Source organism: Taudactylus pleione, unplaced genomic scaffold (genome assembly GCF_031769625.1).
Source record: "Taudactylus pleione unplaced genomic scaffold, aTauple2 ptg000897l, whole genome shotgun sequence".
Classification (NCBI taxonomy): Eukaryota; Metazoa; Chordata; class Amphibia; order Anura; family Myobatrachidae; genus Taudactylus; species Taudactylus pleione.
In genome coordinates, this window is record NW_028285298.1 from 915,670 (window position 1) to 931,849 (window position 16,180).

At 47.3% G+C, this 16,180-nt stretch overlaps 1 protein-coding gene across 1 annotated transcript in view; it reads right to left on the reverse strand.

The window, feature by feature from the left end:
- Nucleotides 1-3,394: 3,394 nt before the first annotated feature.
- The window catches only part of EXD3 (exonuclease 3'-5' domain containing 3), a 253,305-nt gene continuing 240,519 nt past the window's right edge, over nt 3,395-16,180 (reverse strand). The window contains exon 22 of the mRNA XM_088459144.1: nt 3,395-4,104. Coding sequence (XP_088315270.1) covers nt 3,806-4,104 — 299 coding nt within the window. The 3' untranslated portion in view covers nt 3,395-3,805. The remainder of the gene's footprint in view (nt 4,105-16,180) is intronic.

Consider the following 16,180-nt stretch of genomic DNA (forward strand, 5'->3'; position numbering starts at 1 on the left):
CCCTGGTGATGCTCTGCCAGGCCTCTACTGCAAATGTCTTCAGTTCCTGCTTGTTCTTGGGGCATTTTCCCTTCAGTTTTGTCTTCATCAAGTGAAATGCATGCTCAATCGGATTCAGGTCAGGGGATTGACTTGGCCATTGCATAACATTCCACTTTTTAGCCTTAAAAAATTCTTTGGTTGCTTTTGCAGTATGCTTCGGGTCATTGCCCATCTGCACTGTGAAGCGCCGTCCAATGAGTTCTGAAGCATTTGACTGAATATGAGCATATAATATTGCCTGAAACACTTCAAAATTCATTCTGCTGCTTTTGTCAGCAGTCACATCATCAATAAATACAAGGGAACCAGTTCCATTGGCAGCCATACATGCCCACGCCATGACACTACCACCATCATGCTTCACTAATGAGGTGGTATGTTTTGGATCATGAGCAGTTCCTTTCCTTCTCCATACTCTTCTCTTCCCATCACTCTGGTACAAGTTGATCTTTGTCTCATCTGTCCATAGGATGTTGTTCCAGAACTGTAATGGCTTTTTTAGATGTTGTTTGGCAAACTCTAATCTGGTCTTCCTGTTTTTGAGGCTCACCAATGATTTACATCTTGTGGTGAACCCTCTATAATCACTCTTGTGAAGTCTTCTCTTGATTGTTGACTTTTACACATATACACCTACCTCCTGGAGAGTGTTCTTGATTTGGCCAACTGTGAAGTGGTTTTTCTTCACCAGGGAAATAATTCTTCTGTCATCCACCACAGTTGTTTTCCGTGGTCTTCCGGTTCTTTTGGTGTTGCCGAGATCTCTGGTGCATTCTTTCTTTTTAAGAATGTTCCAAACAGTTGATTTGGCCACACCTAATGTTTTTGCTATCTCTCTGATGGGTTTGTTTTGATTTTTCAGCCTAATGATGGCTTGCTTCACTGATAGTGACAGCTCTTTGGATCTCATATTAAGAGTCGACAACAACCGATTCCAAATGCAAATGTCACACCTAGAATCAACTCCAGACTTTTTACCTGCTTAATTGATAATGAAATAACGAGGGAATAGCCCACACCTGTCCATGAAATAGCTTTTGAGTTAATAGTCCCATTACTTTTGGCCACTTAAAAAGAGGGAGGCACATATAGAAACCGTTGTAATTCCTACACCGTTCACCTGATTTGAATGTAATTACCCTCAAAGTAAATCTGAAAGTCTGCAGTTAAAGCACATCTTGTTTGTTTCATTTCAAAGCCATTGTGGTGGTGAATAGAGGCCAAAATATGAAAATGATGTCAATGTCCCAATATTTATGCACCTGACTGTATGTATGTATGTATTTTTATATATATATATATATATATATATATATATATACACACACACATATACACACAAATATATACAAGGGTAGACCTAAGAATATTGCTCTGGAGATCACGATGTGATGCCAGGTGGATCAGTAACGCAGTCTGTTCTATTTACGATCTGAATGGTGTTTGGGATACAAGTATAGTATATTAAAATTTCTCTGTTCTCTACGGAATTCCTTATTGGTTATGAAAATGCCATACATTCCAGAGATACAGAACATATTCATTAGCAATAATCTTCTGAAATGTCCACATATTGTTGTGTTGAATGTTCTACTAACACCTTTTTTGTGTAATAGTTTTTGAGATCCTGTAATGGTGAAACGCGCTGTTGTCATACACTGTCAGGAAAAGTATATATATAATTTTTTTACAGAGTTAAAATAAGGTCATGCTTTAAGTTCATGTCCTTGTGGTCACCCAATGAGGTGTGTCATCATGGAGTCTGTTAGAAAGTAGCACAGCAGTGCGAACGCACATTTCCTGACAAACTCATTTGGACTGTGTTCCGAATTCCCCATACCACAATCACTCCATGTCTCTGCATTAATCTGAGTCTCTGTGACACATGTCCAAATCTCAGTCACTGAAACATGACCCTTACATTATTTATATACACTAGAAATTGGACAATGTAATGTACGTCTGAAGGATTATTTACCCTGTGAATACCTGTAATTTTCCAGCAATTACAAGTCATCTGTTTGTGTACAATAAATCGGGGGAATTCTAAACAGTGCTTCTGGTTTTTCACTAACTGCAACCCCAAGTTTTATTTACTTTTGAATTATCAAGATCCCTTTCTCAAATCTGCAGCGCTGCGGGCATGGGAGTACTGTATGTGTGTATACCTATATAAGATTTTGGTAAGGTCTGTCATGGCTCCTACATGCATGTGTGCTGCCCCTCCAATGAACCCCACAGCTAGAGCGATGGGACAGACCCTAGACAAAGAGGAGGGTGACCTGCTGGTAATGGGTAAGTAAGCAAGCCGCAGGAGACTAGGGGCAGGATGCAGCAGGGGGTGGAACAGGACAAAGTGGGGGATGAAGGAGGACAGACCAGCGGATAGAGAGGGGGGAGGGACAGGACAGAAGGAGGGGGGGGTCGCGACAGAGAGGGAGCAGGGCAGAAGGGTGGGATCAAGCAGAGCAGAGAGGGGCAAGAGAGCAGGATGCAGCAAAGCAGCGAGCGGGGTAGCCGGTGGACTGAGATGACAACATATAAGCCGTGTCTCTGTACTAGTAAATATATATATACAGTATACATACACATACACTAGGAGTTTGTCCCCTGCTGCTGCTTGAGTTTGTTCCATTTTCAGCGCTCGCTCCAATCTTTTCTGCTCCTCTCTCTTCCCCTCATCTGCCTATTCTATGTATTATAGTCTTAGCATTACCTTTTTGTCTTTTCATCTTTACTAATTGTACTTTTTGCGACATCTTCGCTTTTTCTTTCTGAATGCGGCTTGTGCATCCCCGTGCGCATTTTTCTTTTCTTCCGTACCGTTATACGTGTTTGGTTGCGGATAATCCTGTGATTATCAGTGTCGGTGTTGCCAGAGTGAGGTTGTGTGTGATGAGCAAGTACGGGAAATAACAGAAGACCTTGGAGACTGTAGATGTGTGCTGTGCTGAAATTCTCTGCAAGTGACATCACTGACACACAGGTGGGAGGGGTCAGAGAGATGACCAACTGTCACTGCATGCCAGTGTGATGACATCACTTGTATCACTCTTCAGCTCCATCATGTTCTTGACTGTCCTCTGCTGGCCGTGCTGTTGGGAGCATCATCAGTTTGTTTGCCTCTCATCACCAAGGTGAAGGTGTATTTATGCTTACATCAAACTCTGCATAGCCCGCAGATGTCAACACACCCTCATTGAATGTAGTCTATGGTAGAATGCACCGTTATTGCCCAGTTCTGCCACATCAGTCGGAAGTGCAGCGAAATGCGCACGGTCAATTCTGCAAGAGCTCCTTGATGTCCACCACCCTCAGCTGTTTACGGGGGTCTAATCATTTAAGTCACCGCTGACTCCAAGATCTTTATTTACAAACCAGACCCAAACCAACTATACAGTTTGCCCATGGCAGTATTTGATTCCAGGGGCGAAACGCGCTGTCCATTTAAACATTAGCGCCACATCACATACGCAATTAATTTGATGTCAGCTGCTACAGTAACTAAGAGTAGATTACATTATAAAAGTTTATCTTACTAAAATAATTAAAAACCAGAAAAGAATTAAAAAGAGAGTAAAAGCAAAAGTACAGTATTCAATTGGCAGAGAGTCAGTATGCCCTTGTCTACTACAGAGAAGTCTTAATGCTGTTTCTCTCGCACAACTTCTCCAGACATCTTCACAATTTGGATGATGGAAGTTGTAGCACGACAACCAGCTCTGACATCTTGTCACCGCATGGATGGGAGCCTGTAGTGCTCTCATAGTCCCTGACGGACGGACTGGTAAAAGCTGTCTCCGTCGTCTTGCAGCACCTCCTTGAATTGCGAGATCACCCTTCCAAAGTGCGAACCCTCCCAAAAAATCTTGCCGCACTGACTGCAGCCAAAGAAGAGGGGAACAGTGTCTAAGAGTCCTGGGGGCACGGAGTCCAGCTGGAGGCGTGCACCGCTAGGCAGGCAGAGGGAGTCGGTAGACAGGCCCAGGTCTTCCATCCACTGCAGATTTTGGCTGTTGCATAACCACTCTGGCTTCATGGCGCCCGGAGACACCGGAGACTCTGTGCACAGAAAAGTAAGGACACAAACTTCCCGTTAAAAATACGTTCTAAATATTCTCAGAAAGAAAATGCAAATATAGTGGATATATAAAGAAAATATATGGAACTGTGCTGCATGGAGAATTGGGTCATATGTTATGTAATTAAGGACTTTAAAATAGCGGTTTTAAAGGTGTGATTTAAAATTAAGGGGGATATTTATCAAACCTTGGAAAGAGAAAGTGGAGAGGGATAAAGTACAAACCAATCAGCTCCTGTAATTTTTTAAACACAGCCTGCATGATGACAGTTAACCTGGGTACACACTAAGACGACAGATTGGCCACTCGGCCGATCCGCCATCCTGTCTGACGATTGGTAAGCGCACACACACTTTCCAATCGTCGGCCCGATGCGTTGTGATTGACGTCACAACTGGGTGGACATTTATAAGTGCCCGTCCAGTTCAGCTGTCAATCACTGGCGACCTCTGCATCAAGTGTACAAGCAGCTGGCTGACCGCCTGTACACACAGCATGATGCACCTATATATTTGCAGATATATCGGCTATTGACTGTGCTGCACAGCTGACGCGATATGTCTGTGAACGATGTCGTTCACAGACATAATGCTGGTACACACTGGCCGACACACAGACGATATAGATCAGCCGTTCAATTGAACAGCTGACATGTACCTAGCATTACTGTAGAGCTGATTGGTTGGTACATTATCTCTCCCCACTTCATCAGTCTACAAGCTTTGATAAATTTCCCCCATAGTTTCCAACTATTTGAAATTCATAGAGTTAGTCACGGGTTTTAAGCACGATATCTACATGTAGGGTCCTCTTGCAGAACGCACCCTTATGTATATGTGTATATATAATGCCAATGGCAGGGTCCTGGAGCTCTAACATGGAGGCGGCCTAGGAAAGTGTTATATTTTCACTTTATTGAATTTCTTTTTCCTATAGTTTTAATTCTTCTGCTATTTTACCAATCATCCCCCCACCCTATGAATTATCATGGAAGAGGGGGTTGGACAGGGGCACATCAGCATATGGAGCGCGCATTTATTAAGTTAGGTAGCACTAATCACGATGGTTTTAGGCACTGTCAGTACCACACAGCGGACAACAATGTAACTTGTTTCGGCTCTGCATCCAGGGTCTGCTGGTCATCAGAAACATGTTTAAATAATTACTGTCTTGTTCCCCACATGGGACCAGTAAAATGTCCTGTTATAAATGTGTAGAAAGAAGGAACAGTACTGAGACGCGTGCTGAATGGCAACAGAGGCGCTCGCCGGCCGCACTTATTGGATTGAGTTTGGATGGGATGAAAAGCGGGCAAAGGAAATTCATGCTGCATGGAAGAGGCCTCAAACCGTCTGCAGAGTGGAGGAGATGACAAGTGGGGAAATCACTCGTAGTAACCAATCAGTTTCTATCATTAAATTGAATGTACTTAACAAATGGAAGCGACACTTCTCCATTTTTTGGAAGATTTGATACATTCTCCTCCCCCCCCCCCCCCGCCAAAAAAAATTAACAAAGTTGAAGTAGGGTTTCAGAATGCGCATTGGGGCATTTTGTTCAGTAGCTACTGGCAAGTTTGTTCCTTACCACCTTATTCTGATGATTTATGGCATAAAATAGGCTATAATAATAATAATAATAATAATAATAATAGAGGAGCGTGTTAGGGGAAAAATATAAATGTTAAAATGAAAGGTTAACGATACTGAAACTTAACCCTATAACATCAACTGTTTCATATTTGTTACATATTTATGTTATTTGATGTCTCAGGCTTTACAGGGTTCAAATGTATTTTGGGTGGACTAAGGAAAGCAAAAGAAATGTTTAATTTTTGGGAGTTTTCCATTACGTAGGTGGGTCCCAAAGTTAAGAGTACAGGATCTCCAGCATCAGTGAAACATGTTTTTGTAATCGACTGATAACATTTCAATCTAGTCATTTAAAAAAAAATAAAAAATTGTTCCTTATCCTGTAAAAACAAACACAGCGATACTTACAGTAGCAAAGCTGAGCCGTGGGATTTACATTAGTGAAATTGTAGACTTTGGGGCATATCCAAATGCAGGTGTTTATTTTTTTCCTGCAAAAATTTATACGGACATTGCAACCAATTTTCGATTACCGCAGGTATACGTGCTCCCGTTACCTACGGTATCCAACAGTAAAAAAAAAAAAAAAAAAAAAAAAATCAATCTAAATAAAGGAAAATCTAAATAAAAAAAATGTAGCCTGCACTCGATTGAAAAAAAAAAAAATTGTTTAACAGGGATAATGGTTATTACTGTCCCAAGGAAGCATATATACTGTATATTTGCTTTTAAAGGCATCAAATGGCTGATTTGTGCATTTTTTTTTTAGGTAAAAATTTGTCAAAAGCAATTATTTTTGTTTTATTACAAACAAATAAAATGATAAAAAAATGCAAAAAATAAATAAAATAAGATGCAAAGAGGTGATTTTGGGGTAATTTAAAAAAAAAATTAAAGATATTAAAACAACTATTTTTCATTTAATAAATGCTTCATTTAAATTTGGGGTGCCACAGTTTTGTTTCTAGGGCATGCTAAAACTGTGTCAGAGCATGCTGGGGATATGTAGTTCCACAGCACCTGGAGTGTTGCAGATGTCCTACCAACTAAAGTTGTGATAGAGCATGCTGGGATGTGTAGTTCCACAGAAGCTGGAGTGCCGCAGTTTACTTACCTTTGCATTACAACATGTGTAAGTTGCATGCAGTATTTTACTGTATAAGCCCTCACTAGTCCTACTGTATGCCAACAACATAAGGCCCTTATAATAAGGGGGTATACAGCAGTAGGAAATGAAGTTTGGCACAGATCACAGGGCGACCAGCGACAGTGGAAATAAAGGATCAGGTGATTCTAAGCTCGCGCATTAAGCGATCACCTCCATTAATGCACCACCGTTCGCTTTCCCCTCCCTCACTTTCCCATTAGTAAGAAAGACTTTGGGAAGGGAGCCAAGAACAGAAAGTGTGAGGCATTGTCGGAGGCTGCCTATTGTGTCCCGACCTTTTGCACACTACTAGGAATGCCTGGTATTTCTCTTCCCTTCCCCCTAGAGGCGTCTCAGCCAGGATGGGCGCTCTCCGCTCCCAACATCACCGGGACAAGATAGCAGAGCACTTTTTTTTTTAATTTTTAACCAGAGGGTTACAATAAAAGATACACTGTAATAAAGTGCAGAGCATTTAGTAAGTTTCCTGGGGGGTAGAGGTGAAGAATGGGTCACATGAGGGAATGCAGATCTCCAGAGAGGGGGAAGGAGGCCAATGCTGTGACTATTTTTGGAAGTTAAAGAAATATAGCAAAAAAATGAAAAGGAAAAAAGTCACTCCGTAACGTGTTTACTGACGTTTCCCCGTGATGTCTCCTCATTCCCAGCGCCGTTTATTGCGGATTTTGTGTGCAACTATATTCATACAGCCCACGTGCTAACCACTTCACTCAACAATTTTTTTTTCTAAAAATAAAGGTCCTAAAAATTATCTTTTTAAAAATGAAGAATATCTTTTAAAAAAATGTATTTAAATATTTTTAGTGGGGAATAAAAAATATGAGATATGGTAAGAACTTACCCTTGTTATCTCTATTTCTACGAAGTCCATAGGGTTCCACAGGATACCTTGGGGTATAGGTGTGACGTCAGTCATCGGGCACCAAAGAGTTAAGCTTTCAGCCTCCCAGGATGCACTAGGTCCCCCTCCTATACCCCGCCCCCGAGCCAAGGCATCTCAGTTAGTTACGAAGCCATAGGCCGGAGGAGGAGAAGGAAGAGAGAGAACAAAGATCTGGACACATACAAGAATCACATTCTCACCAGAGGGAGATGGAAAACCGGTGACCAGAGCAAAGCTCATCTGCAGCACAGGTGCGACAGGGCGGGAGTCCTGTGGAACCCTATGGACTTTGTAGAAATAGAGATAACAAGGGTAAGTTCTTACCATATCTCATATTTTCTACTTCAGGGTCCATAGGGTATCCACAGGATACCTTGGGGATGTCCCAAAGCAGTATCCTTTAAGGGTGGGGACGCTCCTGTGCAGAAAGGAGAATCCGCCGTCCGAAGGAAGCATCCTGAGAGGTGAAGGTGTCAAACCTGTAATACCTCACGAAGGTATGGACAGAGGACCACGTAGCAGCCTTGCAGATCTGGACTGCAGAGGCACCACGTCGAGCTGCCCACGAAGGACCCACAGACCTAGTGGAATGAGCCTTCACAGAAGGAGGAACCGGCAGGCCTTCATGAAGATAAGCTTCAGAAATAGCCATACGGATCCAGGCTGCCAAAGTTTGCTTTGAAGCAGGCCAACCCTTTTTACTGAAGCCATAGAGGACAAACAAAGCGTCCGACTTCCTAAACGAAGAAGTGCGGTCAACATAAGTCCTTAAGGCCCGCACAACATCCAAAGAGGCCTCACCCACGGAAAGACCCGGTGAATTAAAGGCCGGAACAACGATTTCCTCGTTAACATGAAACAGGGAAACAACTTTGGGAAGAAGCTCGGGCCGAGTGCGGAGCACTGCCCTGTTCCCATGAAAAACCAAGAAAGGGGGTCTACAAGAAAGAGCCCCTAACTCAGAAACACGTCTGGCCGAAGCAATAGCCAGAAGGAAAACAGTCTTAGCTGTTAGCCATTTAAGATCCACTGAGCCCAGTGGTTCAAACGGCGGTCCTTGGAGAGCCCTCAGGACCACAGCCAAATCCCAAGGCGCCACAGGTGGAACAAAGGGCGGCTGAATGCGGACAACACCTTGCATAAAGGTGCGCACATCCGGGATTGTAGCAATCCTACGGTGAAACCAGACAGATAGGGCCGAAACCTGTACCTTCAAAGAAGCAAGGCGAAGCCCATGATCTAGTCCCGCTTGCAGGAAGGCGAGAATCCGAGACAGACGAAACTCCCGCGGTGCATAACCTCTCGGTCGACACCACTGGAAGAACGTATGCCACACGCGATGGTATATCCTCGCGGAAGACGGTTTCCGAGCTCGTAACATGGTACGCACCACCGAGCTGGAAAACCCCCGGGACCTCAGCATGGCTGTCTCAACAGCCACGCCGTCAAAGACAGCCGAGTCAGGTCCGGGTGAAGACAAGGACCCTGAGACAGAAGGTCCAGTCGTAGCGGCAACCACAGAGGACTGTCCACGGACAGACCCTGAAGGTCTGAGAACCAGTGCCGTCTGGGCCACGCGGGAGCTATCAACAAGAGCGTCCCTCCTTCCTGTTTGAATTTCCGGATTACCCGTGGAAGAAGGGAGAGCGGAGGGAACAGGTATGCGAACCGGAACGTCCACCGGACAGACAGAGCATCCACCAGAGATGCCCCTTCGTCTCTTGTGCGAGACCCGTACACCGGCAACTTGTTGTTGTGCCGGGACGCCATGAGGTCGATCTCTGGAAGACCCCACCTGTCCACCAGCAGTTGAAAAACGTCCGGGTGCAGGGACCATTCCCCCGGATGAACGTCCTGGCGACTTAGAAAGTCCGCCTCCCAATTTAGCACTCCCGGGATGAAGACCGCTGATATGGCCGGAAGATTGCGCTCCGCCTAAACCAGGATCCGAGAGACCTCTACGAGAGCCGCCCGACTGCGAGTTCCTCCTTGCCTGTTTATGTAGGCCACGGTGGTAGCGTTGTCCGACTGGACCTGCACCGGGTGACCCTGGAGAAACCGATGTGCCTGCTGGAGAGCATTGAAGACCGCACGGAGTTCCAAGATATTTATTGGAAGCTCCGCTTCTGTCGGCGTCCACCTGCCCTGGAACAAGTGTGGACCCGAAACTGCTCCCCAGCCCCGAAGACTGGCGTCCGTTGTCAACAGGACCCAATTTGGAACCCAGAACGGACGTCCCTTGTTGAGGTGGGTCGTCTGTAACCACCAAGCAAGTGACAGGCGAACCTCCGGGGTGAGCACAATCGTCTGGGACTTCAGAGACTGAGGCAGCCCGTTCCACTTGGACAGGATCAGGTGCTGCAGAGGTCTGGAGTGAAACTGGGCGTATTCCACCATGTCGAACACCGACACCATGGAGCCCAGTAACCTCATTGCCGAGTGTAGGGACACCCGGCGGCTGTGCAGACAACTGCGCACCCTTGACTGTAAAGCAGAGATCTTGTCCTCCGTCACGAAGATCCTTTGCTGTCCCGAGTCCAATAAGGCTCCAAGATGCAGAATCCTCCGAGACGGGATTAGAGTGGACTTCTGCCAGTTGATTAGCCAGCCGTGCCGTTGCAGCAGTGCAATGGTCAGGTCCAAGTGGCGTAACAGGAGCTCTGGAGATCCTGCCACCAATAACAGGTCGTCCAAGTACGGCAACATGCGGACTCCCTGCAGCCGCAGAGAAGCCGCCATGACCGCCATCACCTTGGTGAAAACACGTGGTGCTGTCGCCAGGCCAAAAGGTAACGCCCGAAACTGGAAGTGGTCGCTGCGGATTGCAAACCTGAGGAACTGTTGATGGCGCAAAAGAATAGGGACATGCAGGTAAGCGTCCTGTATGTCCAATGACACCATGTAGTCCCCAGGTTCCAGCGCCAGAATGATGGACCGTAGGGTCTCCATCCGAAACTTCGGTACCCGCAAAGACCTGTTGAGTGCTTTGAGGTTGAGAATCGGACGATACGACCCATTGGGTTTCTGTACCTAAAAAAGATTTGAATAGAAACCCTGGCCCCTCTGGGAGAATGGAACAGGCACTATAACTCCAGCCTGGAGCATAGTGTGCAATACCTTCCGCAGCTCCGTAGCCTTGTTCCGGTCCGATGGTAGACCCGTGGTGAAGAATCGAGCCGAGGGTCTGTGCCGGAAGGAGAGGGTGTACCCGTGGGAGACCACCTCCAGAACCCAAGTGTCCGTCGTAGTGGTCGACCAACACTGGGTGAACTGCAGCAGGCGGCCTCCCACCCTGGGATCCCCCAAAGGGAGGCCCGGACCGTCAGGCCACAGGCTTGTCATCTGGCTTGGGGGCCGGACGTCTGGTACTACATGTCTGCTTCCGGGGCTTGACCGATTTCTTAGGGCCAACCTGTCGAGGAAACGACTGTGGTTTGGGCCTGCCCTGGGCCCTAGATGACCGAAAGGACGATGGTCCAGAACCAGAAGGAGCAGCGGCCGACGGGAGACAAGCCGATTTGGCTGCCGCCAGCGTGGCCACAATCTTATCCAGATCCGGACCGAAGAGAACTTCTCCGGCAAACGGCAACACCTCCAGACCCTTTTTGGAATCTGCGTCCGCCTTCCAGGATCGCAGCCACAAGGTGCGACGAGCAGCTACCGCTGCTGAAGAAATCCTAGACACCAGAGTACTAATGTCTAGGGCCGCCTCGTTGATGTATGTGGCCGAATCACGGAGATTGCCAATCAACTCCGCCTGTTCGGCCGGACAGTCGGAATCAAAAGAAGCCTCTAATGAATCCGCCCAGCACTCCATCGCTCTGGCAACCCAGCAAATGGCCATAGCCGGCTGTGCTGCCCCCCCCCGCAAGGGAATAAGCGGACTTCAGGCAGATCTCCACCTTGCGGTCCGTAGCATCCTTAAGGGAGGACATGGATGGCATCGGCAATGTGGCACTACGGACAAGACGGGTCACGTGAGAATCCACCTGTGGAGTGGACTCCCACTTTGCAAAATAATTATCCGCGAACGGATAAGCCACCGCCAGGCGTCTCTGCGGCTGGTATCTTTTGCCAGGCTGTTTCCACGCCTCCTCTAAATGGTCCACCAACTGACCCAAAAGAGGAAAGACTGTGGCATCGCCCTTCACATCTTTGAAAAAGGCATACTTAGATTTAGCCGCTGGGGGAACTTCGTCCTCAATCACCAAGGCTGTGCGGACCGCCCGAATAAGTCCAGGAATATATACTTTGGACTTAGCATCAGCGTCCTTAGCATGGAGAGGTTCCTGATCGTAAGGATCCAGAATCTCCCCATCATCAGACGTCCCCTCGTCATCCTCATAAGGAGCCGACAGAGACGCCACCGGCCGTTTATGCGGCCGCATCACAGACTCCCCTTGCAACACATCCGACAAGTGCTGTACAGAACTCGTCAGGGAGTTAACCCACGCTGGCTCCTGAGAAACCGGGAGCGGGGAAATAGGGAGACTGTGGGGTACCACCAATTGTCGTGGGAAACCCTGCATGGGTGACGACACCACTGACTGCTGGGACAAACCCATCGGTGTAAACGCGGGCTGCGGAGCTAACTGGCCCACTAAGGCTGTAAGCGCTTGAGCGAAACAAGCCCAGGGCGGCTCCTGTACCGGTGCAGTAACCATAAGAGGCATAGGCAAACACTGCCGGCAGAGGCCCTCCGCGCTACCCTCCCCCTCCGCTAACGGTACTTTACACGTAGTACCATACTTGCCTACTCTCCCGGGACTGTCGGGAGCCTCCCGAAAATCGGGTGCCGCTCCCGACACCCCGCAAGACTAGGCAAGTCCCCAGGAATGGACGCCGACACCCCTCTAACCCCTGCGCCAGCCACAAAAGTGGACGGTGCGGGGGTGTGATGACGCGATTCGTGCTGAATCGCGTCATCGTAGCCCCGCCCCCTGCCTTATAATGCCAGTAATAATGTCATTATAAAGCGGGGGGCGGGGCCACGATGACGCAATCGCATAGGCACGCCCCCGCTCCGCCTATTTGACCCGCCCCCATCCTCCCTGCTGGACGGACCTGCAAGCCCCCTCCCGGATTCCCCTGCCCAAATTTCGGCAAGTATGCGTAGTACACTGTAGCCGGAGGGGAAAATCACTTTCAGACATGATGGCACCACGTATGTGACCCCTCTCACCAATTATATATTTAAGAGGCGAGAGACCACCCTGCAGCACCGCACCGCAAGGGCTTAGCAGAAAAAACAGGGACAGTATAAAGCTGACAGTGTAGAAAAAAAGTTACAGGCAGCAGCGCTAGCACAGTCACATACAATGCAGAGAAATAACAATTTCTGCACTAACAGCGCTGATCACTCAACTACACAGACACAGGGCCTGGTAGGACACAGCGCTGCATACACAGACCTGACCACAGCGGAGGAGAGGTATGCGGGGGGACCCAGACCACGATGCTTCCAATGCAGGCTTCCAGCAGCGTTCACCATGCTTCAGAAAAGATGGCCACCGAGGAGCAGAGAGAAGGCTGGCCTGGGGGAGGAGCGCTGACACAGGGCCAGTCAGCACAGTGCAGAGAGGGCTGTGTGCAGCGGGGGAGGCGCCGGCTGTGAGACAGGGAAGGCGCGCTCCCCTGGCATGCATTTAACCCCTGGGACGCCGCAGCGCTACCGCTCTGCTGCGGTCCACTGTCCCAGGGGGTAGTGGAAGCGCAGGTTGGTCGACTGGCTCCACGCTGCAGCCAGTCCCCAGGGAGCCCCCTGCCTGGGGACTTAGGACCATGTGATCAGTGGGGACCCCCACGGGACCCCGCTGCTTACCTCTGTCCCCCTTGAATCCGGCCATGGTCCGGAACATCTGGGGTCACCGCTAGCTGTGACCCCAGATGTCCACCAGCATCCCCGGATCAGTACCGGCGTTCTGGTACCGGCGGGGTGTAGGGAAGACAGCATGGACGTCAGGATTGACTGTCCATGCTGTTCATCCAGATGTGCAGCCACAGCTGCATGAAGAAAAAGCTTCAGGGGCTCTTCTAAGCCCCCCTCTAGCAGGTGCCTCCGACTACGGCCGGGCACCAAACGAAACTGAGATGCCTTGGCTTGGGGGCGGGGTATAGGAGGGGGACCTAGTGCATCCTGGGAGGCTGAAAGCTTAACTCTTTGGTGCCCGAAGACTGACGTCACACCTATACCCCAAGGTATCCTGTGGATACCCTATGGACCCTGAAGTACAAAATATGCCTAAGCGGTGTCCGTATGTCCCCATTATTATTCCAGTGGGGCTTCACAATTAGGAACAAAGTGGTAATAAAACAATACTGGCTACTAAGAGACAAGCAAAGAGGCAAGAGCGCCTTGCTCGCAAGCTTACAATCTATAGGGATCTTACCGCCACCCCCCTCTGTGGCAATAGATACCCCAGTGGCATAAACCGTCACTCCTCTATTGGTAATAGATCATCAGCAACATAACCCTCACCCATAGTGTTCATAGGTTTCCATTGTGGCACTACCCACACCCCGCAATATCCCAGTGCCATGTGTCACCATTGAAGTATTGTACTCCCCCCCCTCCCCCCCGGGCCATTGCACCTTTGTGAGGCATTACCCCCCATTGCCAATAAGTCCTCCTCCAGTGGCATTACCCACCCTCAGTGGCACTATCCCCCTCTCCATCATGAAGAGCTTAGCGAATCGCGTCTTTGGGGGGGGGATAGATTATCAGTCCCTCTGCTGGAGCTGATTTCTGCACTCTGCGGGGAACTGAAGTCAGGGCGACTTTGAAACATTGCTATCAACGCTTATGCTCCAGAATGCTGTACGCTCTGTATTTCGGGACGCAAAATTGTCACAGGCGGCTACATCACTGCTTGGTCGGATGAGCAGGAGGAAATCTGCTCTGCACATGCGCTGATCGGATTTCCCTTTAAAATTCCAGGGGACGGAGCAGGAGGGAACGGCCGCATGGGATGTCAGTGACAGCCCATCTGTACCACTGAAAGCTGATCAGGCTGCGGCAGCATGAGACCGGACAGTGCCAGTGAAGTGGTTAAAGGGCCCATATCACTGATCCATGGTGGAAACCGCCACGAAGTTCGTTAAACCAACATTAGCAAAACACAAGGAGAGAAATTTTTTTTTTTTTGGAAGTGTCATTTGTGTTGCACTAACTTTAAAATATAACTTTTATTAAAGACATTTGAATATCAACATGTACATTAAAAAGCGAAAATAAAGGGTAAAATTAGAAAGTGAAAGAAGTGAATAAATAAAATATACTTTTATATATATATATTTTTTTTCTCTCCTTGTGTCTTGTTCATGTTCATATGTGTAAAGGTGCATACACACAACGATTTTTTGAACGATTATCGATAACGATATTGTTTATCGTTCAATCGTGTTCACTTTTGTAGTTTGTAGTTCAGTCAGACTGACCAACTCAACGATTTTCAGTAAGGGAATATGCAAAAATCGTTTGTAGTTCTAAAAAAATCGTTCATTACATTTAGTAAATGTACGATTTTAGTAAACGATTTTCGTTCATTTTTCCCTTGGAAAAAATGAACGAAAATAGTTTACTAAAATCGTTCATTTACTAAATCGTTGTGTGTGTATGCAGCTTTAGTGGTAACCCCCCACACTTACTTCAGTCTACATTTCTACAATATGAATTAGGGGGCCTAACCTAGTATCTTTACTCCCTAAGTAATCCTGTGCGACTGAATTCTATATATTTTTGTAAGCCAACATTCGGCCAATTAGTTTTGCAGGATCTATTGAGTCACAAAAGGCATAAATTAATCCGGGTGGGGTAATCTTAGTTGCACGTGAGAGATATGCATCAGTGTGTGCTGCATTCCATGCTACTTATTTAGATCAAGAAGAGAGGCTAACGCTCATTCCTGGTTTAGGTTCAATCGGCTGTTTACATCACGCAGGAGTCACATATCCCAGAATCCACATGTTCAAATTTGCTCTCGAGATCGATAAAACTGAAATATAATATATAGAGATAGAAGCAACTACAAGAAAGCAAACAATCAACAAAGTAACCACGACCATCCAATCTGTCTCTCAAATGCCGGCAATCTAGACAAGAAGTCCACAGAGATCCCCAGCACACTGCCGTACACCAGTATACGATCTGCCATTCTATTTGTAAATAAAATGTGGAAGCCTTTGTTACTAGGCGTTTGCAGATATATAGGATGAGCCACCCGCCACTTCACAGCGCTTCTGCGAAAGGCACAGGAAGAACAACAAACAAAGATGGAGGTGACAAAAGACTTGATGGACAAGTGACCGTCGGATATACTGATATGATGCAGGATGTTTGAGGACCCGCCGGCCTATCCTAGATCCTTTTATCAGTGGACTTCAAAGGGGACCAGAGGAGAAAAGGTTACTTCAA